The sequence below is a fragment of the Eurosta solidaginis genome, chromosome 1 (assembly GCF_040869045.1).
Source record: "Eurosta solidaginis isolate ZX-2024a chromosome 1, ASM4086904v1, whole genome shotgun sequence".
Taxonomy (NCBI): Eukaryota; Metazoa; Arthropoda; class Insecta; order Diptera; family Tephritidae; genus Eurosta; species Eurosta solidaginis.
The window spans coordinates 171,239,151-171,266,539 of record NC_090319.1 but is presented as its reverse complement, the minus strand read 5'-3'; the positions used below and the strand labels follow the sequence as shown (position 1 = coordinate 171,266,539).

The 27,389-nt window shown below is 38.3% G+C and overlaps 1 protein-coding gene across 2 annotated transcripts in view; it reads left to right on the top strand.

Moving 5' to 3' along the window:
* The window catches only part of mRpL37 (mitochondrial ribosomal protein L37), a 367,007-nt gene extending 344,214 nt beyond the window's left edge, over window positions 1-22,793 (top strand). For both annotated transcript variants that reach the window (XM_067760026.1, XM_067760025.1), the window contains 3 exons: window positions 17,583-17,863; window positions 17,920-18,083; window positions 18,138-22,793. In XM_067760026.1, coding sequence (XP_067616127.1) covers window positions 17,583-17,863; window positions 17,920-18,083; window positions 18,138-18,392 — 700 coding nt within the window. In that variant the 3' untranslated portion in view covers window positions 18,393-22,793. The remainder of the gene's footprint in view (window positions 1-17,582; window positions 17,864-17,919; window positions 18,084-18,137) is intronic.
* The last annotated feature ends 4,596 nt before the right edge of the window (window positions 22,794-27,389 follow it).

The following is a 27,389-nucleotide window of genomic DNA, read 5'->3' as shown; positions in this document are numbered from 1 at the left end:
CCGAACATTACCGCATCCCCGTCGACCGGCTCCTCCTAACGCTGCCGGAACTGCTACGTGGCAAAGCATTCCAATGGTACCGCATCCGTAAGCAACAAATCAACCACTGGAGCGATTTTCGAAGGGAGTTGAAAAATTTGTTACTGCCCAAGCGTCACCTTCAACATTTAGAAGAGGTCATCCGACAACGCAGGCAACAAGGCCGAGAAAAAGCCAAGGACTACGTTCTCGCATTGGAAACGCTGATCGGCCAGCATCCGACAATGTGCAAGGAAACCCATCTCGAGCGAATCTACGATGGCCTACGCGTTGAATACCGCATCTTCGTCAAGCGCAACTTGATGAGCTCCTCGAAATAACGGAGGAATACGAGCTGCTAAAAAGCTAGGTACGATAGCAAGGAGTGCTGCTGGTGCTGCAACGAACGCGGACACCGCCGCTCCCAATGCAGGGCCCCTGGAGAATGTTTTGCTCCAGGTATGGACAAGACAACATCCTCTCCAGGGACTGCATATGCCCTTCGACCAACCAATCCACCGATAACAACACATACAGGATGCCTTCAAAATATGTTTCTACATACCGATAACCGTCGAGGGCATGAGCGTGCGCGCTAGTGGACATCGGCGCCACCCTATCATACGTCGATGACTCAATACGAAATCACCTGGAGAGGAGCAACATCAAACCACGTCCTAACAGGCGGAGCGTCCAATTGGCAGACCAGACGTGTGTCTATAGTTCGAATTCCTACCCAGCAAGGATTACGTACCAAGGACGAATGACTAACACAATGATGTCCGTCATCCCGAACCTGGCAGAACGGATGATCTTAGGAATGGACTTTCTACGGGAAAGACGAATCACACATGCTAGATGGCCAGCCGTTAGACGTCACCTTGACCAGGAGATCAGCCGAGCTAGACACAGCGCACAACCAGAAGCGATTGAGCACAGCCGTTGGCCCAATTACCGCAGCTGAACGTCCGACCATCCTTAAGCCTAACCGACCGCTGAAGCAACGCTTCTACCCCGTTACCCGGCTATACAAAAATACAACTACTATAAAGAGTACCGGAAAAGAGCGCCGAACGCAATATGCAATGCGCTTATAAAAGTTTAAAAAGAATAGTGGTGTTGTGAGTGGCGAATGAGCGAATGCATCTTTATTCAAATATTGTCAGCTTATTTATACTAAATTATTCTAAACATATTCTTACATTCATATTTACTTTAAGCGTACATACTTACATACCTACATACAACTCGATACAAAATATGTACCTACACATCTGTGTTGAGCTGTGACTTCTGTGGGAACCGCAATGTCAGCAAATTTGCCTGAATGCAAATTTGGTTTGGTCGTGCGTTGTACACACACCTGTATTAAATCGTGTGAATTGCTCTGTCAGCAACAATTAGCAAATCCCCCTTTTGTGTTGGTTAAAATTTAGACTCTTTTTGTTACAGGGTAGCATATTCACTGGTTTACTCATTTGGCATTGAAATTGTTGGCTGTTTACACTATATCTTCCTTTTTTTCAGAATGCTTATGCCTTTGGAGAATACATGAGCATTCTATTTTTTTTTAGTTAAATATAAATTAATTCTATATTTTGTATTTTATGTTTGTAGGTTGAAAATTTACTTATTCTATTAATTTAAGTCTATTTTTGTGTATTACTATTTTCTCATTATTTATGATATTGCTATTTTCTATGTTACTGGGAAATTTTTGCTTATCATTATTTCCTATTCTAGACGGGATCAAAATGTAATTATTTCTGCTATCGATATTTTCTACTTTATATGGTATCAGAGTAAAATTATTATTTTTATCGATATTTTTTACCTTATGGGTTATTAATAAAATTATTTTTCCTATTCTACAGGTTAAAATTATTTTTCCTATTGATATTTTCTATTCTACAGGGCCCTATATATCTACTATCTATTTATCTAGATGCAAAAATCCTATTATCTAATTTTATGACCTCTCTAAAAGGCGAAGTTTTCCTAGATGAAAACGGATAAACAAAGTTTTTGTATTGGTAGTCCCTCCAATTAAAACGTATAGAATAAGGTAATGGTTACAGTCATCATTGGTGGAAAATTGACATTGTTATAAAAGCGGGATCTCTGAGCGTATGATATACAGTAGATTGGGTAGATTCAGTTGCTGCTAGAGCAAGAAGTAGTTATATAGTGATAAGTGGTTAAACCAATGGGTACAGTGGATGCAAAAATTTTACATTTTCATTTTTTTCCAGCAATATTTTTTATTAGATCTTATGTGTCATGCGGTTTCTGGGTGGCCTTCTCAGATTGGATCGTCATTATGTTTATGAAGAATTTCTTAAATTTTTGTCGACATTTGTGACATGCATAACTTCTGGGGTTAAATCAAATATTAGATCTTTGAGAACTTGAGTACCTATTTTATATTATTCAAATTTGCCTACTCGAGTATTACTATTCAGTAACAATCAATTTGTCCCTAAGGACAACTGTGTTTTTATGTTACAAGTCCTAGATTGCCGGCATTTTTAAGCCTGGTCGAATATTGTCCTAAGCCAATAACATCCTTAACAATCCGGTTGCTTGTATTTATTATGCTACAAAATTTCTATCCTTTTGGATGAAAACGAGCGCGACATGTCTAATTGCAAATATATTATTTATTAAGCGCTTTATTTATAATAAGGTTCTCTTTGTTGCTTTTAATTTTCTTCATTCTGGTTGGGTTTTTAGTTTCCGATCTTGTGGTAACTTTAGGTATTTTGCATATTTCCACTTACGTAAGGTTTTTAGTCAAGCATTATGTTGCGAAAAGTTATTATTTTATAAGGTTTGTGGTATAAATCTTCTACCTTGATAGCCTTCATAGATGTTATTTTGATTAAATTCTATGGAAACTACTACTGTGAATTGGCAAATTCTTGAACTTAGACAGTGCTAATGAAGCTGTCTTAATAAATTCTTCTATTGAGTGAGGCACTTTGCAGTGATTCATTTGTAATTGTTTACTGTTCTTATCGAAATTGGGTTGAGTTTAGATGGTTTAGGGTGCTAAATTTGAATATTATATCAATAGCACGATTACGCAGGTTAAAACTGCTAGCCAAACATCTGAAATGTTTGGGTTAATTTTTGGCTCTGGTTCAGCCGGTGGTTCATATTTTAGTATTCTATTTTCTGATGTTTCAGAGTTTCCTTTTCCTACCTCGTAACCAGCTATGAGGTTAATTTTTGTCCACGAAGACATTCTAACCCTCAACTACATTCGCTATATTTACTTACGTAACTACATTCGTGGGGTAGTTTTCTACCCCAATACATGTTTTATCATATTTTTCAAGACATCGAATTAAAAAAAATAGTTTTAGTATAAAATAAAAGAACGGATACCTCTTAATTAAAAACACATTTCTTTTTATTTGAATATGTTGCAATAAAAATAAAAAATTGCGTATCTTCATACACCTTCAAAAATTTACCATTAAAAATATATCTCATTACTTTTGTCAAAAAAACAAACTTTTCAAAAGTGATTCTAAAAACTTTTTGTTGGTAATTCGTATTCATATATGTAATACTCCTATATTGCTAAAAAAAAGCTAGGTACATTCCCAAACATCAGAGTGCCGATATATTGCTGCTCAAACGTTTTTGTTTTTGTATTCAATAATCGAATGTACCTAAATTTAAATTTTTTCTTATCACACTTATGCTGATACAATCAGAAAAATTTTATAGGCTGTCTTGTTTTGATTTCGAATTCAAAACACATTGCGAGCATTTTCTATTAGCAATATAGGAGTATTACATATATGTTCGTATTAAAGAAATATAAATAAGAATAACAGTAAAACAAAAAAATCTTTTCCAAATTACATAAAAATTCTGACATGGGGTCTTTTCCCATATTCAGACCTCAGTGAAATCTTACTGATACATTTCATTTGTCACATTGTGTACATATTTTTGTATCTTTAGAATGACTTTTGCAAATAAAATTATTACATTTTGAACAAATTTTAGTTGTTTTAACGTCTTTTGAACGAGGACGTATAAAGCAACGAGCACTTTTTGATCTCTTTGGCTGACTTGGTCCAGCTTCGGTGTCATGGCACCTTCGAGAAGTTGAGATAACTCCTCAACTTCACAAATTTGTGCTATTTCTTCTTCGGTCAAAAAAACGCTTAATCTTCACTAAATAGTTAAAAAAATAAATGATTATCAAAAGTTAAAAAAATTACCCCAGCGTCTACCTACAACATCCACTTAACGAAATAAACATCCGCACGCTGCGAGAGCGGCTCAGTTGCAAGCAAAAAACTGAAGCATGGGGTAGAAATTAACCCCACGAATTTAGTTAAGGGTTAAAGAGATGATATGATAGAAAGAGAAACTTAAAGAGAAAATAAAAATTTATTCCTGTTTATTTGGGGGTGTTAATGCTAATTTATGCTTATTTCTCTGTTTTTACGTTTATTATATTAAGCATTGCATTTTACTTTTATTATTTTTTTCTTATTTAGTTAGAATTATAAGTTATTATTTAAAAGGTTTATTTCTAAAAATGTTTGTTCTTAAGGGAAAATTTATTTAATTTAACATTTTTGACATTTCTAATTTTTCTGGCGGTAACAGCTGGCTCTCCCCAGATATACATTGGAATGTCTGAGAATATTGGAAAAGAGGGCAAATACGATAAACAAGAAAGAGGACACACAAAATATAGCAGCTGTTTACATTTTATGTTTATAGTTAAGAATCAGTATGACAATGATACCAGTGTTAAATGGTACTAATGCTTTTAGTTTTAATAGTTAAATAACAAATATATTACGTAAGTGTTGTCTATGTTTGTACGTATGTAAATCAATGTTATTGTTGTTCTTGTTACATATATAAAGTAAATTGATATATATAAATGTAATCTTTATACCACAAATTAATGTAATATTTTTATCTTTATTGTTGTTAATAAATTAGATCATCTCTGAAGATGCTAGGAAGTCTAGCGAAACGTTAGGTGGAAAAATTGAAATAAATATCTTTATTTGCAATTAAGAACCGATTGGTCAAAGAAACCTATTACCAACAAAAATCTACAAAAATAAATTGACCGGAAAAATCATATATTTATTATAATTATACGTATTATGCTGCCAGTCCTGTTGTTTATTCCACCCTTTTTATGCTCTGACCGACTTCAGTAATTTCTTCCCAATTGTTTACCGCCTTATCACCGTTGGACATTTCTGGCTAGCTGTAGATTTGTGTTTGTAAAAATTTTGTTTATTTGAAGTGTGTTGGAATTCGAAAGGTACAAAAGTGGGCGCCAGCGCATCTAATGTTAGCGGATTTGTTTTTCAACTGCCGCAATTTTCATGTAATCTTCATCGTTGGAGCCCAAATTTAATTCATCAAAAACATTATTGAAAAAGCGAGATTGGTGTTTGTTCCGAATGTGGTTCCTTTGTTTCTTCTTCCAGTTTATTGACAAAAAATTTACCCGCGATAAAAATTAGATTATCTTTTTCGTTCCTTTTATAAGGCTTAGGCTGTAATCAGCCAGTATTATCCTTACCAATGAATTAGGCTGAATAATCAGCCAGTATAAGCAAGGCAGGATCGCCATATAAAGGCGTATCCTTGCCAGCAATGAACTTAGGCTGAAAAATCAGCCACCAGAATCATAGGCAGGATCGCCATATACAAGTTTAAAAAGAACAGTCGGTTTTGTGAGTGGCGAATGAGCGAATGCATCTTTATTCAAATATTGTCAGCTTATTTATACTAAATTATTCTAAACATATTCTTACATACATATTTACTTTAAGCATACATACTTACATACCTACATACAACTCGACACAAAATATGTACCTACACATCTGTGTTGAGCTGTGACTTCTGTGGGAACCGCAATGTCAGCAAATTTGCCTGAATGCAAATATTTGGTTTGGTCGTGCGTTGTACACACACCTGTATTAAATCGTGTGAATTGCTCTGTCAGCAACAATTAGCAAATGCCCCTTTTGTGTTGGTTAAAATTTAGACTCTTTTTGTTACAGGGTAGCATATTAACTGGTTTACTCATTTGGCATTGATATTGTTGGCTGTTTACACTACACGCTCTCCCGCCGCCCGTTACAAAACACCGCACCAGACATATTTTACACGATAAAGAGACAGAAAAGAGCCCGGTGAGATTATTGGCAACCATGCAATATCCGCATCCATGGGAAATGGTAACCGCCGACTTCGTGTTACCACTACCACGTTCCAAGCAAAGAAGCATTTGCCTCCTCGCCATAATCTACAAATTCTACAAGTGGGTGGAGTTAATTCCGGCGCGCCAAGCAACAACGGCAAGCGTGCTCAAGGCGCTACAGGAAAACGTAATATACCGACTTGGTTTTCCGAAAACCTTCCTCACCGACAATGGGGAGCAGTTCGGCGGAAAAGCGTTAGCACCGTTCCTGAGCGACCACCGCACATGGGATTGGGAGATTCCACAATCGGCATTTGCAGTAAATACGGTCAGCAAAGAGTGTACAAAATCATCTTCAGCAGACATAAACTTCGGCAGTACCAGTCGCCAGCCAACCGATCGAAAATTCAAAGGGTACACATTTTTTTCGGGCCATATTTTGCCGAATACCTGATAGCCATGATGAAATCACAACCCAAGGAAGATGGAAACGAAGAAGAAGAAGATTAGATATTATAATAAATTGTATGAAATATACTCTGTTAGTTTTAAGAACAATGAAATGTAATTATTTTTACGTTATACAAATGAATCAAAAACGTGACATGTAAACACTAACTCTGTTAGATATAAGTGGAACGACTCTGTATATTGTTGAGAGAAAAGAAAAACACTTTGCGCCGACCACATGCACACTGGCATGATACTTAGGCCATGCCTGGCGTTACAATAACATAACCCCCCTGTACTTCTTCTTTCCACCTACGCCTGAGCCCCCCTGTACTTCTATTTATAGCATAGCCAACAACCAACTACAGATGGCGGGCGGCAACAATACAACCACCATATGGTAAATCGCCATACGCAACCAACAGCTGATGGTAGGCCAATGGTTTGTTTCTTCAGCAAAACCATCACACAATCATAGTGGCGTCTTTCTCCATCAGTTTGTGGCACAAGCCGTATAAAAGGAGTGAATTTGCATTTTGCAATCCAGTCCTCGCAGGGGCGCTGTCATGGCGCGGGTCACCCTTTACCCAGGTAAGGACGAGCGGGGCGGATGCCTTTGTGCTATCGCCACCCGTCGCCCCCCTGGGTGTTGAGTGGCCCGACGCCTTAATGACTATATCACCCCTCCCCCTCAGCTCTGGCTTCGGCTAGTTGAGTGGAAAGGGCGCCGTCATGGCGCGGGTCACCCGTCGCCCCCTGGGTGATGAGCGGGGGGGCTATCGCTGTGCCTTTAAGGTGCACTTCCCCTCCGCCTACGGATCCGTCTGTTACCCGAACACCGTTCGACCGTCCTGCCGATACCTCCCCTGCTACGATGACCGTTAGCCACCGCTCCGCCCCCTCACCATCTGGCAACGGAAAGCTACTGCGCGCCTAATACCTCCAGCCGTGTGTGCGTGTGTTCGTAACACATAAATATTGTGTTTTTATTCAGTAGGGGTTTGTGGGACCTTTACTCGACTCTGGATTGACTGAGGGTTACCCCAGCCTTAGACAAAATCCACCTCATAAATGGCGCCTGAGCAGGGACCTCCTTCCGCAGATGGAAAAACATACAACCACCACCAACACTCCCGGGACGGGTTCGATAAACACACCGCTAGAAAGAACACATACACCGGTTCTTGAAGGTACGACGCTGAATACCGACTCACTCAATTGGATCTACTTACTGAAAGGGGTGGAGAGGCTGATAGAGGAGTGCAAGAAGCATGGGATTGACGTGGAGGGCCAAACCGTAGCCGATCTGCGCCGCACACTGAGTACGTACGTGCAAACAAAACGCACGAGGGAATCAAGCGAAGACCTACTGACGGATTTGGAGAAGGGACGAACGAAAACCAGCTAAATTACCAACACCAACACTGAATATCACTCCAGCAACACAGCCCAAGTCAATACCCAACATCCAGGTACAAAATCCCCACTCGCATGCGCATGAGAGAACGCGCACCACCTAAACGAGACGAGATGACCGCCGGTGAGGTAATGAATACCGTCCGCCACTGGGATCTACATTTTACGGAAGAGGAGTCGCTGCACGAATTTCTGTAGAGGATAGAGGAGCTCGCCGAACATTACCGCATCCCCGTCGACCGGCTCCTCCTAACGCTGCCGGAACTGCTACGTGGCAAAGCATTCCAATGGTACCGCATCCGTAAGCAACAAATCAACCACTGGAGCGATTTTCGAAGGGAGTTGAAAAATTTGTTACTGCCCAAGCGTCACCTTCAACATTTAGAAGAGGTCATCCGACAACGCAGGCAACAAGGCCGAGAAAAAGCCAAGGACTACGTTCTCGCATTGGAAACGCTGATCGGCCAGCATCCGACAATGTGCAAGGAAACCCATCTCGAGCGAATCTACGATGGCCTACGCGTTGAATACCGCATCTTCGTCAAGCGCAACTTGATGAGCTCCTCGAAATAACGGAGGAATACGAGCTGCTAAAAAGCTAGGTACGATAGCAAGGAGTGCTGCTGGTGCTGCAACGAACGCGGACACCGCCGCTCCCAATGCAGGGGCCGCTGGAGAATGTTTTGCTCCAGGTATGGACAAGACAACATCCTCTCCAGGGACTGCATATGCCCTTCGACCAACCAATCCACCGATAACAACACATACAGGATGCCTTCAAAATATGTTTCTACATACCGATAACCGTCGAGGGCATGAGCGTGCGCGCTAGTGGACATCGGCGCCACCCTATCATACGTCGATGACTCAATACGAAATCACCTGGAGAGGAGCAACATAAAACCACGTCCTAACAGGCGGAGCGTCCAATTGGCAGACCAGACGTGTGTCTATAGTTCGAATTCCTACCCAGCAAGGATTACGTACCAAGGACGAATGACTAACACAATGATGTCCGTCATCCCGAACCTGGCAGAACGGATGATCTTAGGAATGGACTTTCTACGGGAAAGACGAATCACACTCATGCTAGATGGCCAGCCGTTAGACGTCACCTTGACCAGGAGATCAGCCGAGCTAGACACAGCGCACAACCAGAAGCGATTGAGCACAGCCGTTGGCCCAATTACCGCAGCTGAACGTCCGACTATCCTTAAGCCTAACCGACCGCTGAAGCAACGCTTCTACCCCGTTACCCGGCTATACAAAAATACAACTACTATAAAGAGTACCGGAAAAGAGCGCCGAACGCAATATGCAATGCGCTTATAAAAGTTTAAAAAGAATAGTGGTGTTGTGAGTGGCGAATGAGCGAATGCATCTTTATTCAAATATTGTCAGCTTATTTATACTAAATTATTCTAAACATATTCTTACATTCATATTTACTTTAAGCGTACATACTTACATACCTACATACAACTCGACACAAAATATGTACCTACACATCTGTGTTGAGCTGTGACGTCTGTGGGAACCGCAATGTCAGCAAATTTGCCTGAATGCAAATTTGGTTTGGTCATGCGTTGTACGCACACCTGTATTAAATCGTGTGAATTGCTCTGTCAGCAACAATTACCAAATGCCCCTTTTGTGTTGGTTAAAATTTATACTCTTTTTGTTACAGGGTAGCATATTCACTGGTTTACTCATTTGGCATTGAAATTGTTGGCTGTTTACACTATATCTCCCTTTTTTTCAGAATGCTTATGCCTTTGGAGAATACATGAGCATTCTATTTTTTTTTAGTTAAATATAAATTAATTCTATATTTTGTATTTTATGTGTGTAGGTTGAAAATTTACTTATTCTATTAATTTAAGTCTATTTTTGTGTATTACTATTTTCTCGTTATTTATGATATTGCTATTTTCTATGTTACTGGGAAATTTTTGCTTATCATTATTTCCTATTCTAGACGGGATCAAAATGTAATTATTTCTGCTATCGATATTTTCTACTTTATATGGTATCAGAGTAAAATTATTATTTTTATCGATACTTTTTACCTTATGGGTTATTAATAAAATTATTTTTCCTATTCTACAGGTTGAAATTATTTTTCCTATTGATATTTTCTATTCTACAGGGCCCTATATATCTACTATCTATTTATCTAGATGCAAAAATCCTATTATCTAATTTTATGACCTCTCTAAAAGGCGAAGTTTTCCTAGATGAAAACGGATAAACAAAGTTTTTGTATTGGTAGTCCTTCCAATTAAAACGTATAGAATAAGGTAATGGTTACAGTCATCATTGGTGGAAAATTGACATTGTTATAAAAGCGGGATCTCTGAGCGTATGATATACAGTAGATTGGGTAGATTCAGTTGCTGCTAGAGCAAGAAGTAGTTATATAGTGATAAGTGGTTAAACCAATGGGTACAGTGGATGCAAAAATTTTACATTTTCATTTTTTTCCAGCAATATTTTTTATTAGATCTTATGTGTCATGCGGTTTCTGGGTGGCCTTCCCAGATTGGATCGTCATTATGTTTATGAAGAATTTCTTAAATTTTTGTCGACATTTGTGACATGCATAACTTCTGGGGTTAAATCAAATATTAGATCTTTGAGAACTTGAGTACCTATTTTATATTATTCAAATTTGCCTACTCGAGTATTACTATTCAGTAACAATCAATTTGTCCCTAAGGACAACTGTGTTTTTATGTTACAAGTCCTAGATTGCCGGCATTTTTAAGCCTGGTCGAATATTGTCCTAAGCCAATAACATCCTTAACAATCCGGTTGCTTGTATTTATTATGCTACAAAATTTCTATCCTTTTGGATGAAAACGAGCGCGACATGTCTAATTGCAAATATATTATTTATTAAGCGCTTTATTTATAATAAGGTTCTCTTTGTTACTTTTAATTTTCTTCATTCTGGTTGGGTTTTTAGTTTCCGATCTTGTGGTAACTTTAGGTATTTTGCATATTTCCACTTACGTAAGGTTTTTAGTCAAGCATTATGTTGCGAAAAGTTATTATTTTATAAGGTTTGTGGTATAAATCTTCTACCTTGATAGCCTTCATAGATGTTATTTTGATTAAATTCTATGGAAACTACTACTGTGAATTGGCAAATTCTTGAACTTAGACAGTGCTAATGAAGCTGTCTTAATAAATTCTTCTATTGAGTGAGGCACTTTGCAGTGATTCATTTGTAATTGTTTACTGTTCTTATCGAAATTGGGTTGAGTTTAGATGGTTTAGGGTGCTAAATTTGAATATTATATCAATAGCACGATTACGCAGGTTAAAACTGCTAGCCAAACATCTGAAATGTTTGGGTTAATTTTTGGCTCTGGTTCAGCCGGTGGTTCATATTTTAGTATTCTATTCTCTGATGTTTCAGAGTTTCCTTTTCCTACCTCGTAACCAGCTATGAGGTTAATTTTTGTCCACGAAGACATTCTAACCCTCAACTACATTCGCTATATTTACTTACGTAACTACATTCGTGGGGTAGTTTTCTACCCCAATACATGTTTTATCATATTTTTCAAGACATCGAATTAAAAAAAATAGTTTTAGTATAAAATAAAAGAACGGATACCTCTTAATTAAAAACACATTTCTTTTTATTTGAATATATTGCAATAAAAATAAAAAATTGCGTATCTTCATACACCTTCAAAAATTTACCATTAAAAATATATCTCATTACTTTTGTCAAAAAAACAAACTTTTCAAAAGTGATTCTAAAAACTTTTTGTTGGTAATTCGTATTCATATATGTAATACTCCTATATTGCTAAAAAAAGCTAGGTACATTCCCAAACATCAGAGTGCCGATATATTGCTGCTCATACGTTTTTGTTTTTGTATTCAATAATCGAATGTACCTAAATTTAAATTTTTTCTTATCACACTTATGCTGCTACAATCAGAAAAATTTTATAGGCTGTCTTGTTTTGATTTCGAATTCAAAACACATTGCGAGCATTTTCTATTAGCAATATAGGAGTATTACATATATGTTCGTATTAAAGAAATATAAATAAGAATAACAGTAAAACAAAAAAATCTTTTCCAAATTACATAAAAATTCTGACATGGGGTCTTTTCGCATATTCAGACCTCAGTGAAATCTTACTGATACATTTCATTTGTCACATTGTGTACATATTTTTGTATCTTTAGAATGACTTTTGCAAATAAAATTATTACATTTTGAACAAATTTTAGTTGTTTTAACGTCTTTTGAACGAGGACGTATAAAGCAACGAGCACTTTTTGATCTCTTTGGCTGACTTGGTCGAGCTTCGGTGTCATGGTCACCTTCGAGAAGTTGAGATAACTCCTCAACTTCACAAATTTGTGCTATTTCTTCTTCGGTCAAAAAAACGCTTAATTTTCACTAAATAGTTAAAAAAATAAATGATTATCAAAAGTTAAAAAAATTACCCCAGCGTCTACCTACAACATCCACTTAACGAAATAAACATCCGCACGCTGCGAGAGCGGCTCAGTTGCAAGCAAAAAACTGAAGCATGGGGTAGAAATTAACCCCACGAATGTAGTTAAGGGTTAAAGAGATGATATGATAGAAAGAGAAACTTAAAGAGAAAATAAAAATTTATTCCTGTTTATTTGGGGGTGTTAATAATGCTAATTTATGCTTATTTCTCTGTTTTTACGTTTATTATATTAAGCATTGCATTTTACTTTTATTATTTTTTTCTTATTTAGTTAGAATTATAAGTTATTATTTAAAAGGTTTATTTCTAAAAATGTTTGTTCTTAAGGAAAAATTTATTTAATTTAACATTTTTGACATTTCTAATTTTTCTGGCGGTAACAGCTGGCTCTCCCCAGATATACATTGAAATGTCTGAGAATATTGGAAAAGAGGGCAAATACGATAAACAAGAAAGAGGACACACAAAATATAGCAGCTGTTTACATTTTATGTTTATAGTTAAGAATCAGTATGACAATGATACCAGTGTTAAATGGTACTAATGCTTTTAGTTTTAATAGTTGAATAACAAATATATTACGTAAGTGTTGTCTATGTTTGTACGTATGTAAATCAATGTTAGTGTTGTTCTTGTTACATATATAAAGTAAATTGATATATATAAATGTAATCTTTATACCACAAATTAATGTAATATTTTTATCTTTATTGTTGTTAATAAATTAGATCACCTCTGAAGATGCTAGGAAGTCTAGCGAAACGTTAAGTGGAAAAATTGAAATAAATATCTTTATTTGCAATTAAAAACCGATTGGTCAAAGAAGCCTATTACCAACAAAAATCTACAAAAATAAATTGACCGGAAAAATCATATATTTATTATAATTATACGTATTATGCTGCCAGTCCTGTTGTTTATTCCACCCTTTTTATGCTCTGACCGACTTCAGTAATTTCTTCCCAATTGTTTACCGCCTTATCACCGTTGGACATTTCTGGCTAGCTGTAGATTTGTGTTTGTAAAAATTTGGTTTATTTGAAGTGTGTTGGAATTCGAAAGGTACAAAAGTGGGCGCCAGCGCATCTAATGTTAGCGGATTTGTTTTTCAACTGCCGCAATTTTCATGTAATCTTCATCGTTGGAGCCCAAATTTAATTCATCAAAAACATTATTGAAAAAGCGAGATTGGTGTTTGTTCCGAATGTGGTTCCTTTGTTTCTTCTTCCAGTTTATTGACAAAAAATTTACCCGCGATAAAAATTAGATTATCTTTTTCGTTCCTTTTATAAGGCTTAGGCTGTAATCAGCCAGTATTATCCTTACCAATGAATTAGGCTGAATAATCAGCCAGTATAAGCAAGGCAGGATCGCCATATAAAGGCGTATCCTTGCCAGCAATGAACTTAGGCTGAAAAATCAGCCACCAGAGTCATAGGCAGGATCGCCATATACAAGTTTAAAAAGAACAGTCGGTTTTGTGAGTGGCGAATGAGCGAATGCATCTTTATTCAAATATTGTCAGTTTATTTATACTAAATTATTCTAAACATATTCTTACATACATATTTACTTTAAGCATACATACTTACATACCTACATACAACTCGACACAAAATATGTACCTACACATCTGTGTTGAGCTGTGACTTCTGTGGGAACCGCAATGCCAGCAAATTTGCCTGAATGCAAATATTTGGTTTGGTCGTGCGTTGTACACACACCTGTTTTAAATCGTGTGAATTGCTCTGTCAGCAACAATTAGCAAATGCCCCTTTTGTGTTGGTTAAAATTTAGACTCTTTTTGTTACAGGGTAGCATATTAACTGGTTTACTCATTTGGCATTGATATTTTTGGCTGTTTACACTACACGCTCTCCCGCCGCCCGTTACAAAACACCGCACCAGACATATTTTACACGATAAAAAGAGACAGAAAAGAGCCCGGTGAGATTATTGGCAACCATGCAATATCCGCATCCATGGGAAATGGTAACCGCCGACTTCGTGTTACCACTACCACGTTCCAAGCAAAGAAGCATTTGCCTCCTCGCCATAATCTACAAATTCTACAAGTGGGTGGAGTTAATTCCGGCGCGCCAAGCAACAACGGCAAGCGTGCTCAAGGCGCTACAGGAAAAGGTAATATACCGACTTGGTTTTCTGAAAACCTTCCTCACCGACAATGGGGAGCAGTTCGGCGGAAAAGCGTTAGCACCGTTCCTGAGCGACCACCGCACATGGGATTGGGAGATTCCACAAACGGCATTTGCAGTAAATACGGTCAGCAAAGAGTGTACAAAATCATCTTCAGCAGACATAAACTTCGGCAGTACCAGTCGCCAGCCAACCGATCGAAAATTCAAAGGGTACACATTTTTTTCGGGCAATATTTTGCCGAATACCTGATAGCCATGATGAAATCTCAACCCGAGGAAGATGGAAACGAAGAAGAAGAAGATTAGATATTATAATAAATTGTATGAAATATACTCTGTTAGTTTTAAGAACAATGAAATGTAATTATTTTTACGTTATACAAATGAATCAAAAACGTGACATGTAAACATTAACTCTGTTAGATATAAGTGGAACGACTGTATATTGTTGAGAGAAAAGAAAAACACTTTGCGCCGACCACATGAACACTGGCATGATACTTAGGCCATGCCTGGCGTTACAATAACATAACCCCCCTGTACTTCTTCTTTCCACCTACGCCTGAGCCCCCCTGTACTTCTATTTATAGCATAGCCAACAACCAACTACAGATGGCGGGCGGCAACAATACAACCACCATATGGTAAATCGCCATACGCAACCAACAGCTGATGGTAGGCCAATGGTGTGTTTCTTCAGCCAAACCACCACACAATCATAGTGGCGTCTTTCTCCATCAGTTTGTGGCACAAGCCGTATAAAAGGAGTGAATTTGCATTTTGCAATCCAGTCCTCGCAGGGGCGCTGTCATGGCGCGGGTCACCCTTTACCCAGGTAAGGACGAGCGGGGCGGATGCCTTTGTGCTATTGCCTCCCGTCGCCCCCTGGGTGTTGAGCGGCCCACCGCCTTAATGACTATATCACTCCTCCCCCTCAGCTCTGGCTTCTATCTAGCGTGCAAGTAGGGAGGCGGGGGTGCCCAGCGGTGAAGCCGGCACTAACGAGTCCTCGCAGTCTATTGCAGGTCTCCCGCCCGTCCGATCCCGACGACGACTACCCCTACCGGAACGACCCACCGCTGTACAGGTCAAACCCGTTACCAGAATACCTCCCTTTCCGCCTTCGCCCTGGTACGCGCTCCGTAGCGCACCGCTGCTGCTGTCGCATCGTCGCCCATCTGGCGCCGCCGCTGCTGCCATCCCGCTGCTGCTACGACGCCCGTTCGCCGTCCGCCATCCTACCGCCGTTAAGCCGCTGCTTCTAGCCCGCCGCTGCTACGACGACCGTTGGCCGTCCGCCATCCTACCGCCGTTAAGCCGCTGCTTCCATACCGCCGTACCAATCCGTCCGTTACCCGACCACCGTTCCACCGTCCTGCCGATACCTCCTCTGCTACGACGACCGTTAGCCGCTGCTCCGCCCCCTCACCATCTGGCAACGGAAAGCTGCTGCCCGCCTAATACCTCCAGCCGTGTGTGCGTGTGTTCGTAACGCATAAATATTCACCCTTATCGCGAGTTTTATTTTCACCCGAAAATATTCACAGTTTTTGTTCACCCTATCGCAGAGGGTGGCGAAACAATTTTTCATGTTCGAAAAAGATTTCACCTTATCGGCAACTCTTTGTTCGAGCGAAATGAACAGCGGGGAAACCAAAATTTATTCACTTATATTTTACAGGCGAACGAGAGGAAAACAAAATGTAATAAATTTTTTTTTTGAAATTTGATACTCTCATAATTATATGTACTTCTATTATTAGAAATAAATCAATAAATAATGCACAATCGTAAGCTGAGCGGAAAAAAGTGAAATTCCTGTATTGCTAAGTATGTAAATTCCATTTTTTCACAACGTATCAGTCGGCCAAGTTATCCATTGTGGACAAAGCAACGGTTCCAAAATGTTGATCACCTCACTGAAACAAGATTACCTGAGACCCACTTCATGGTCCTTTCCAACACTTTTTCCCTATGCGGAAAAAAGGAAGACATTTACTCAACTTTACAATTGGTGGAACTCCAAATTTTTGCTTCAATGGTGACAAGGAGTTGGTAAGAATATCTAGCAAATATTAGAATGCCAGCTTGTTTAGCCTGTAATATTGGCGAAAGCTATTTGAAAAAAATTTACTTGTTATTCAAAAGTGCTAAAAATAGTAATTTTTAGCTTACAGTGAATCATTTGGCTCCAAAGGGTTAGAACTGTCCCTTAATTGCCTCCGAATCGCTTTCACATATATATTCGCCTCGCGCTCAATCAATACCAACCTAAGTGCAATACTAAACATTATTTTATTAATTTTTTGTTTATATTTTTGTTGTATTTTAAGGAAATATATGCTTGGTTACAAAATTTACACAATCAGTGCCAATTCGCAATAGAGCATCAGCTGTTTCGAAGTGAACTTTTGTTCGCCCGAAATTGCCGATAGGCGGAAAAAGTTCACCCCAACAAAAGAAGTGAAGGCCAACACTTTTCCGCGTGAACTTCGCGATAAGGGTGATTGTGTTTTTATTCAGTAGGAGTTTGTGGGACCTTTACTCGACTCTGTATTGACTGAGCGTTACCCCAGCCTTAAACAAAACCCACCTCATATCCGTAAGCAATATGAGTACATGCGGCACCTGCGCCTCTAACTCTCCTCTCACTATAGTCCACGCTGTTGAAACCACAAGTTTCCTTGGACTCCCGTTAGAGGACCTTGATGACAATTTGTGATCGGTCGCAACTATTGGATGGGGCGAAGCACTACTACAACAACAACATGTCCTTGTAACCATCGCCGTGTGAAAACTTTGTAAATTTTCTCTCTTATATCAATAAATTTATTTTGATTTCAGATCTTCTCTAATATACAAATTACTCACAGAGTGTGAACAAAATGCGGGCCGGGACATAAATTCTCAACGTCGATTATTGGATCTTATGAACTTCAAAGTAGCAGTACCTAAACGCGACGGTTTATTGCAATTCGAAGTCGATGAGGGCAAGATGATAACATCTAATAGACCGCTTGCCACAATTGAAAGTCATTATGATACTAATGTGCCAGAATTACATCATATTAGGGACACCATATCTCTCCCAAAACAGTGCATGTACTCGGCTGACGATATCTACTGTAAGTAATCTATTCCTTATTTTATTTTAAATAACAACACTCGAATTATTTTACAGCACTGCACTCGAATTGCTGCCATCCACATACAGTTTTTCTATATTTTGATAAAAATTACCTAAAAAATATTCATGATGGGGACGCAAATACATCTCAGTTTCAGAGTCGCAACCTGCTCATAGCCTTTGGTGTAGCTGCAGCACGCGCTAAACAAATTTATGGAGTATGTATGGTTTTTCAATATTGTTATATATGCTGTAAAGAGTTAACATTTCAGGATATGGCGTTGAATGATCTTCCTAAGCCTATTGTTGTCCAAAGCATACAAACAGATGGACGTACATTCCACTTTGGCGTATTTCAGCTGAACAGCTTACAAATCGACCACTCGGAAAGTCCCAGAAACTATTGGTTTCACAAACCCAATGAGGACCTCTTTGAAACGTGTAAATATTCTTCTGGGCGACCTTCTTTAGTTGGTTTAAATAAGAATGTTTTCCGATATATATGTGCATTTTATAAAAATTCCTAGAGCTCTAATGGATGGGCTTTGACCCGGTTTCAGTGCGAGGGCTGCCAGATTTTTTTCACCGAAATTAGGTACATTCACCTTTTCAGCCCAACAAAATCAATTCATTTCAGTACACTTTCGTTTATCACAAGATAATTTCAATTCACAAAAACTTTATCCAAAACAAAAAAAAAAACAGATTGAGGCCGGGTTTTTCAGTAGTTGGTTAAGCTAAGCTTAAACTAAGTGTGCTTAAACTCTAGTCAAATTTAAACTCCAGTAAACTACTGAGCAGTTTTTCAGTCAAAGTTTAAGGCCGCCTTTGGGGTATGCTTTTTTGTGCGGTAACGTAGGTTTTTTTGTTATCTAGCGAAATGTATATCTAGTTATTCTTCAACCAGATAGTTCTCGAGTTGATATCCAACTTCATTCTCCAATCACTATCCAACCTTTGAAAAATTTTGCAAAATTAAAAGTTTTCGAGTTTATCTCCAACGTCATTAATATTTTCCAATTATTATCCTAATTTCGAGAGATTTTAAGAAATGTATAGTTCACAAATGACTATGAATACATTTCTCCAGTTGATATTCTACCTTGCATATGGAGTTGAAAACAATTTTCAAGCCAACAACTGTTTATTGTGAAAAATAAACACCTGATTGATAGCAGTAACGAAGCGTAATTAATCAAAAATAAATTATATAGTCGGCGCCGTGGTGTGATGGTAGCGTGCTCCGCCTACCACCCCGAAGATCCTCGGTCCACGCCCCGGGCAAGGTTTTTCAATTAGTAGAACATTTTTTTAAGCGGGGTCGACCTCGGCAGTGTTTGGCAAGCACTCCGAACGTATTTATGCCAAGAAAAGCTCTCAGTGAAAACTCATCTGCCTTGCAGATGCCGGCATAAAACAAGTAGGACCCGTCCCGCCAATTTGTAGGAAAAATTAAAAGGAGCACGACGCAAATTGGAAGAGAAGCTCGACCTAAATTCTCTTCGAAGGTTATCGCGTCTCATTTATTTATTTTTTAAATTATATATATTTCATTTTCATGAAAATACTGTAGTATGGAGTCCTACATTTGAGTCCAGTTAGAGAACTACCAGTTGTTAATTAAATTTGTTCAACTTTAGTAATAGCATTTTTTGGTTTATAAAAAATTTCCTCTTTTGCTGAGTATGCTTTGATTCTCTAATTAAGCCATTGTTTCGAAACAACTCTTGAGATTTTAGAAGTATGCTTAGTTATCAACATGAGCTCTAATGGTACTCAAGCCCAAATGCTTGTTGGGTATATTCGACGCCATTTCGAACGAACACAAATAACTTATAGCTTAACACGGGATTTTACCCTGCCAGATCGGCCGCTTAAGCTCAGCTTAAACTTCGGTTAGCGTAAACTGAAAAACTGCAGAATAAGTTTAAGCGTAGTTTAACTTCCAAACTGAGTTGAACTTGTACTGAAAAACCGGGCCTAAAACGAAAATAAAAATCCAATTATGATTCGAACTTTTCTATTTCTACCAAAGATAAGCTGATTGCATTTTCTATTTAGGCCCGGTTTTTTAGTACAAGTTCAACTCAGCTTATCAGTTAAACTACGCTTAAACTTATTCTGCAGTTCGGTCTACGTTAACTGAAGTTTAAGCTGAGCTTATGCGTCCGATGTGGCAGGGTTAAACTCTAGTTAACCTCAAGTTATTTGCCTTCGTTCGAAATGGCGTCGAATATACCCAAGAAGCATTTGGGTCTGAGTACCATTAAAGCTCATGGTGATAACTAGGCATACTTCTAAAAGCTCAAGAGTTGTTTCGAAACAGTGGCTCAACTCGAGAATCATAGCTACTCAGCAAAAGAGGGAATTTTTTATAAAGCAATTATTCAACTTGAAAAAATTTAATTTACAACTTGTAGTTCTCTAACTGGACTCAAATATACGATTCCATACTACAGTATTTTCACGAAAATAAAATGAAATATATATAATTAAAAAAATAAATAAATAAATGTGAAGAAGGACATTTTTCTAAGCGGGGTCGCCCCTCGGCAGTGTTTTACAAGCACTCCGAGTCTATTTCTGCCATGAAAAGCTCTCAGTGAAAACATTTAACATTTATTATTTATGCACACGTAAGACTATGTCTTTTATAGTGTTATACATAGAAATTGATAACCTAAACTTAACATTTTTACATCAATTGATAACATTAACATTTTTAAATCAATTATAAAATAAAATAAATAGGTGCTCACATAGAAGATTAGAGATCATTGTTGTAGTAACAGGTGAAAAGACTTAGGAAGAAAATATAGGAAAAACAGTCAATTTGAAGTGTTTAAGATTAGATTACATTTTTAATTTATTGGGTAAATAATTCCACAAATGTACAGCTGTAACGAAAACCATTACCCCCAGCGGGTTAGAATATACCCGTGGTAGGTATGCCTGTCGTAAGAGGCGACTTAAATACCAGATTCAAGGGGTTGTGTAGCGCAAACTTTTCAGGTTGTCAGCGCAATATATAGCTTCTCCAAACCCAATTATCAACCTCACATTCGCGCGGCGAATCCCGTTTCACTAACAGACGAGGCTCTGGCGACCCCAAGCTCCTCATGGAACTTGAGGGTGTGGAGGGAGGGATGGCCTAAAGGTTTAATATGGCCATATAAATCGTTCCCGAGATGGTGGGGCTAGCACCTTAATGGAGCTGTGATACCGGAGCGTATCGGAGCTGTATCCGGCAAAGGACCATCACATCGATAACACTCCCCAAAGCTTTCGGGGAGTAACCTTATCGCTACAACAACAACAACGAAAAACATTCTTGACGTTGTAGAATACTTAAAGTATGGTACAATTATGTTGCAGGTACGGCCAGATTGTGCAAATTTTAGCTTAGAATAAAGGTAATTCGGACATCGGCTGTGGATTAATTTAAACATAAACAAAATATAACGAAATAAAACTCATCTGCCTTGCAGATATCGTTCGGAGTCGTCATAAAACAAGTGGGTCCAATTTGTAGAAAAAATTAAATTGGGACTGCCGTGGCAAGCATGAGACCGAATTCCCTTGGGTTTGCACGCCCCAAGGGAAAACAAGTCTACTCAGAGCGTGTGTCATAAGTGAACTCTATTTGAAACCACAGCCACCGCGATGCTCCCACAAGGGGGTCATCCCAGGACAGGAGGTGAGACCTGAGTACAAAGCATCGTTTGATGCAGTGCACCAGATCACACTGGCTTCTCCTGCTCCCGCGGTAGCAGTTTTTATAAAGACCTTGCCTAGGGTCCCACAGGGTGATACACCGCGTCCACCCTGCTACCTTTGGAGTAAAACACCTTACTCATGGATTGGGTACCCATGGTATTATGGTCGCCTTTTACGACCGGTATACCTACCGTGGGCATATTCTAACCCCTAACCCACAGGGGGAGAAAAAATTAACAGGAGGACGATGCAAATTAGAAGAGTAGCTCGGCCTAAAATCTCTTCGGAGGTAATTTATTTTTGATGAATTACGCTTCATTACCGCTATCAACCAGGTGTTTAATTCTCACAATAAACAGCTGTTGATGGTACCACCTTGGATACTTTTTTCAATTCCACCTCAACTCGATATGCAATGAAGGATATCAACTGGAGAAATGTGTTGAATATTCATTTGAGAACGGTAAATTTCTGGAAATCTCTCGAAATTAGGATAATAATTGGAAAATATTAATCACGTTGGAGAGCAACTCGAAAAATTTGACCTTTACAAAATTTCTCAAAGATTGGATAGTGATTAGAGAATGAAGTTGGATATCAACTCGAGAACTGTCTGATTTATTAATAATGAAATAGTGATGGTATATCACTTCCGGAACTAGATATATATTTCGCTGGAGAATTTTTTTTCCATGTTTGTTGGGTAAACAAAATCCAGCTGTTGCCGTATTTACAATTTATTTAGATAATAAAAAAACTTATGTTACCACACAACAACGCATACCTCAAAGGCGGCCTTAAACTGTGACTGAAAAACTGCTCAATAGTTTAACTGGAGTTTAATTTTGACTAGAGTTTAAGCAAACTTAGTTTAAGCTTAGCTTAACCAACTACTGAAAAAACGGGCCTTAAGTAAGGCAATTTTAAAATTTAACCTTTTGAGCAGTAACACCTTTCGCCCAGAGCATAGTTACCCTTTCAGAAATTAAAACTTTATATGGAGATTTTGCACATAAAGTATTGGTGAAAAAAACTTCGATATACCTAAAAATAGAAAACAAAAATAGTACGCGCGTGAGAAGTTATACTTCTTTGGCATTAAAAAATAGTTTTTAATTACATCCACATAATTAATTACTTATAATAATAAGAGGACTGAAAAAAGATAGTCAATAAAGTTCAGTTTAAATTTGAAAAATTAAATAAGTAAACATTTATTTTCTTATATAAATACGCTAATTAATCGAAAGTTGATTTTTTAAAATTATGTACTCTGCCATAGCATCTTTCGGTAATGAATGAATCGGAACTTTAGTACTATCAGTGGCCTACGATAAAAGGTGCTACCATATACCCAATTTCGAAAAATCGAACAGTGAATTGAATTTGATCGAATGCATTGGTCTCTGGTCCACTTCCCGGAAAGAAACTTCACAGGAACACTATCGGGGTTCTCACAAGATAATTACTACATTGTTAATATGCGGATAATTAAGAAACGATTAGGCGAAGAGTCGATGGAAGAAAATACGTCAATACCAATTTAGAAATGGAACAGTAATAAACATAATCATTTTCAAATTTAATTTGAACGAAAATTTTTCTAAAACAAGTTTTTTTGTTTGCTGAACGCTCTTGGCAAGGACCCAAATATTTCATAATATCGGAGTCATAAAATAGTAATTTATGATCATATTTCTGAGGCTCATATTTTTCACATATATCGGACTCATTTTGGATTCCTATATCATATCAATAAATGTAAAATATATATTCTCTTCAATATAGGTTAGGTTAGGCTGAACTGGCCGGTCAATAAAGACCTCGCATAGACTGATTATGTCTTAGTGTTACAAAAATTTCTTTGACCACCAAACGGAAGAACCCCAATTAGGTGCCAGGACATATGTTATAGAATAACTCCGTCTTCTTGGCAAATACTAGCAGTACTCTAGGACCCATCTTAATTGCTGTCTCGAGATCTGGCAACTCTGCCGCCCCTAATAGCTGGAGCCTCGACCTGGCGAGCGCAGGACATGAACACAGAACGTGATCAACCGTTTCATTCTGCAGCTTACACTTCCTACACTTGCTGTTACTGACGAGGCCTAACTTATAAGTATGCGAGCCAGAAGGCGGTGTCCAGTCATTATGTCCTTCGTGAGCCTTAAGTCTTCTGAGATATGAGCCACTTTGTGAGTCTAGTATCGTAGACTTTGCACATGATCTTAGAAATTTTGCAGCCCTGCGCTTTTGTCCACGCCTTTCCTGCTTGATGGATCATATGCAACCCCTGTCTCCTGTTTATTTCTCCCAAACGGATTGGGACGTCTATCGTCGACTCAGCGAGTGTTGCACCCTCCTTTGCCAACTCATCGGCCTTTTCGTTACTTTCTATCCCTTTATGACCGGGGACCCAGTAAATATATATGGTCCGGCTGCAGTAATCTGGCAGCTTGTAGGATCTACTAACCCAACCCCTTCCATTAATTTGGAACCATCCGTATACACGTGCATATTATGTTCTGCCATATCTGCACCACCGTACCAACTCTCCGGCTCAATTGTGGCCCTAATATCTGTTTCGAAGCTCAGGCACGAGATCATATATCCCGTTTTCCCGATATTAGATGGCGCTATACTGCTGTGGCCATAAGGCCTGCACTCAAGCTGCCCCGAGGCCTTAAGCTTTGTTGCAGTTGCAAACGCGATGTCTTTGGCCATTAGGTCTTCAGGCGTGTAGAATGGCATGCAATGCTGCTGTTTTAAGGCTCCCGTTATGCTGATCGTTGAAACTCTGCATACCCTCTCAAGTCTTTTGGTGTATGTGCTTTTTTGTGTGGCTGTCCACCAAACAAGAAGCCCATAGCAAAGTAGGGGTTAGACAATTGCCGCAAATACCCAATGAGAGAGTTTTGTTGATAGGCCCCATGTGCATCCTAATATTGTCTTGCATGCATAGAGTGCCGCGGAGGCTTTCTTCGCTCTCTCTTCCATATGGAGTCTCCACGACAACTTAATATCTAGTATAACTCCTAAATACCTACTAGATCGGTTTTTTCCGCGTTGGCGGTTAACCCGACGCCAGATGCCCAGGCATGTACATGTAACAGCAGCCATTGTAAATTTTACCAAGTAGCGCAACTAAAAGCTGATCGGTGAAATTCGTACATTCACACGCACAGTTCTCGACTCAATTTCAAAAAAAACCTTTAGATTATTTAGCTTAAATTTTAAAGTGAGATAAACCTTACCAATTGATGTATAAATAGAATATATAAGGCGTATTTGTTGTTATTATTATATTAAAGTTTTTAACTTTTTTTTTTCAACTTTAATTTAACAATTTCATGCGTTTTTAAAGCATTTTCGTGCATTGAAATACAACCATGTGCATATACGTTTTGACATTATATTTCATACTCGTTCGTGTTTGCCATTCGCATTGTTTCTAAATTCGTAAACAAGGACTACAGTTATTCGGTGTGATTTTTCGAAAAAATGTATTATTTTTGTGAAATTTTACACTTAATCTGTGGTATTGTGGTGGTCAAAAAGGTTTTATGCAAAAATATTTTGGCTTACAACGCGACAATGTATTTCGTAATGTCGAAGTACTTATATGTGTATGTATTTGATGTGGAAGCTTGCATTTGAGAACACGGTTGCCACCTCAATCCATTCCCCCAGCGGGTAAGGGGGTAAGAATATACCCGCGGTAGGTATGCCTGTCGTAAGAGGCGACTAAAATACCAGATTCAAGGGATGTGTAGCGCAACCCTTCAGGTTGCCAGCGCAATATATAGCTTCTCCAAACCTAATTGTCAACCTCACCTATCCGCGGCGAATCCTGTTTCACTAACAGACGAGGCTCTGGCGAGGGGGAGGGAGGGGATGGCCTGAAGGTTTAATGTGACCACATAAATCGTTCCCGAGATGGTCGGACTAGCACCTTAATGGTGCTGTGGTACCGGATCTGTATCCGGCAAAGGACCATCACATCGATAACACTCCCCAAAGCCTTCGGGGAGCAACCTTTTCGCTACAACAACAACAACCTCAGTCCATTTGGACAAAAAATGGCCGTTTTCAACCCCATAGGTCCGCTGGTCCCTTTTTCTTAATTTTGGTTCTTGTTCGGCACGGATTTGGTACTTTTATTTCTTTTTCACTAAAACAAAAATTCAGAATACTGCTAATAAAATTTTCGGCAAATCTATTACCCACACATAATTTTCAATATACTTCTGTAAACCCATTATGTACATGTAGCTTAAGTTATTAGAAGTTAACCAAGCCTATTGTAAATATTGTAAAAATATGAAAATAGATGGCAACCTTGAAAATAGATATGCTGGCCGGCACTTCCGGTAAATCTAAGGACTAGAAAAGTGGTGTTTCAACTTAATCATTGAACATCGTATAAAATAATTGGAATACCTAACCAATTTACACTTCAATGGAATTCTTACCACGAAAATTGCTCTATCTATAAAATGTAACAGAACAATGAAATTTCACGCGGTAGATAATTTAGGCAAGGCATTAAAAAGGGAAGTGTTGAATTCGGGCAAACACATTGTCATTAATTTTTGATGAAACAACGGACTTATCAGAAAAAAGACTTGTTTAGTGGTTAGATATTTCGATCGGTATTCAGTTATTACACAGTTGAAACTTTTAAGACGCTTGATTTTTAGTCCGAGTTCCCACTCACACTTACTGAATCTAGGCTCTGGTATGAAGTTTAAAATGTTAGGGAAAACGTAAACATCTATAAAAATAGCATTAACACCACTGCTTAGGTTTATTTACAAATTACTGAGTTTGCCACAACGCAAATTTTTTAACCGTTCTTTAATAAAACCTAACTGCGCTATGCACTTTGTTCCATAGCAATCAAGCAAAACTAGGTTCACAACGTTTGGTTGCTGAAAGACATAGACTAATCCTAGAAATGTGAACATATAATACCTAAAGGTGCACTTTATTTTTGTTTGTGCAGTTTGAATTAAAACCAAGTTTCTACATTATTAAAATTTTATATATTAAACCACTGAAACATCCCAATTGTTTGTATACCAATAAAAAACCTAAAATTTGGTCCTTTTTTGGAGATCTGGTCTTTTTTTCGATGCATTTTGGTACAAAATGAAAACATGGTGTGGCAACCGTGTTTGAGAACGCATGTGACAAGGTTGCATTTTTCAGAACAAATTTTTTTTTTTAAATAATGATATAGTAGTATGGAAGCGACAGCCATATTAGTAGACATGTATGTGAATATTAGCAAAGTTTAAAAAACAAAGCATTTTTTCTTTGAAAATAATCTAAAGGAAGATACACATGAGGCGTATCTTCATAGACGCGTATTAGGTACAGCATAAGAAATCTTGAGGCGTAGAAAATCCTAGCTGCATTCCATATTTTGTACGCGTCTGCGAAGCTATGTCTCGTGTGTATCTTGCCAAAGTTTAGCTTCTTACGAGATCCAACATGTTTAATTAATAATGATAAATAACACGTGAAGCAACTAAGCTTAAGGTGACTTTTGAGTCGTTTTGGCACTTGCGTTGCGTCTACATCTGACTTTGAACACACGCGCTTTAATTGCTTCAATCTATAAGCAACGCACCGCCAACGTCAAAGAAAGACACAAATAATTAAAAACTTAGGGTTCTTCTTAAAGTTTCCTGGATTTCTTGAAAAATATAAGAATTTCTATCGCCGTTCAACTAAATAAAAGACATAATTTTGTATTCATGTCGTTTTCGTGATCGATCAGGAGAGACGGTGGAACATATCCT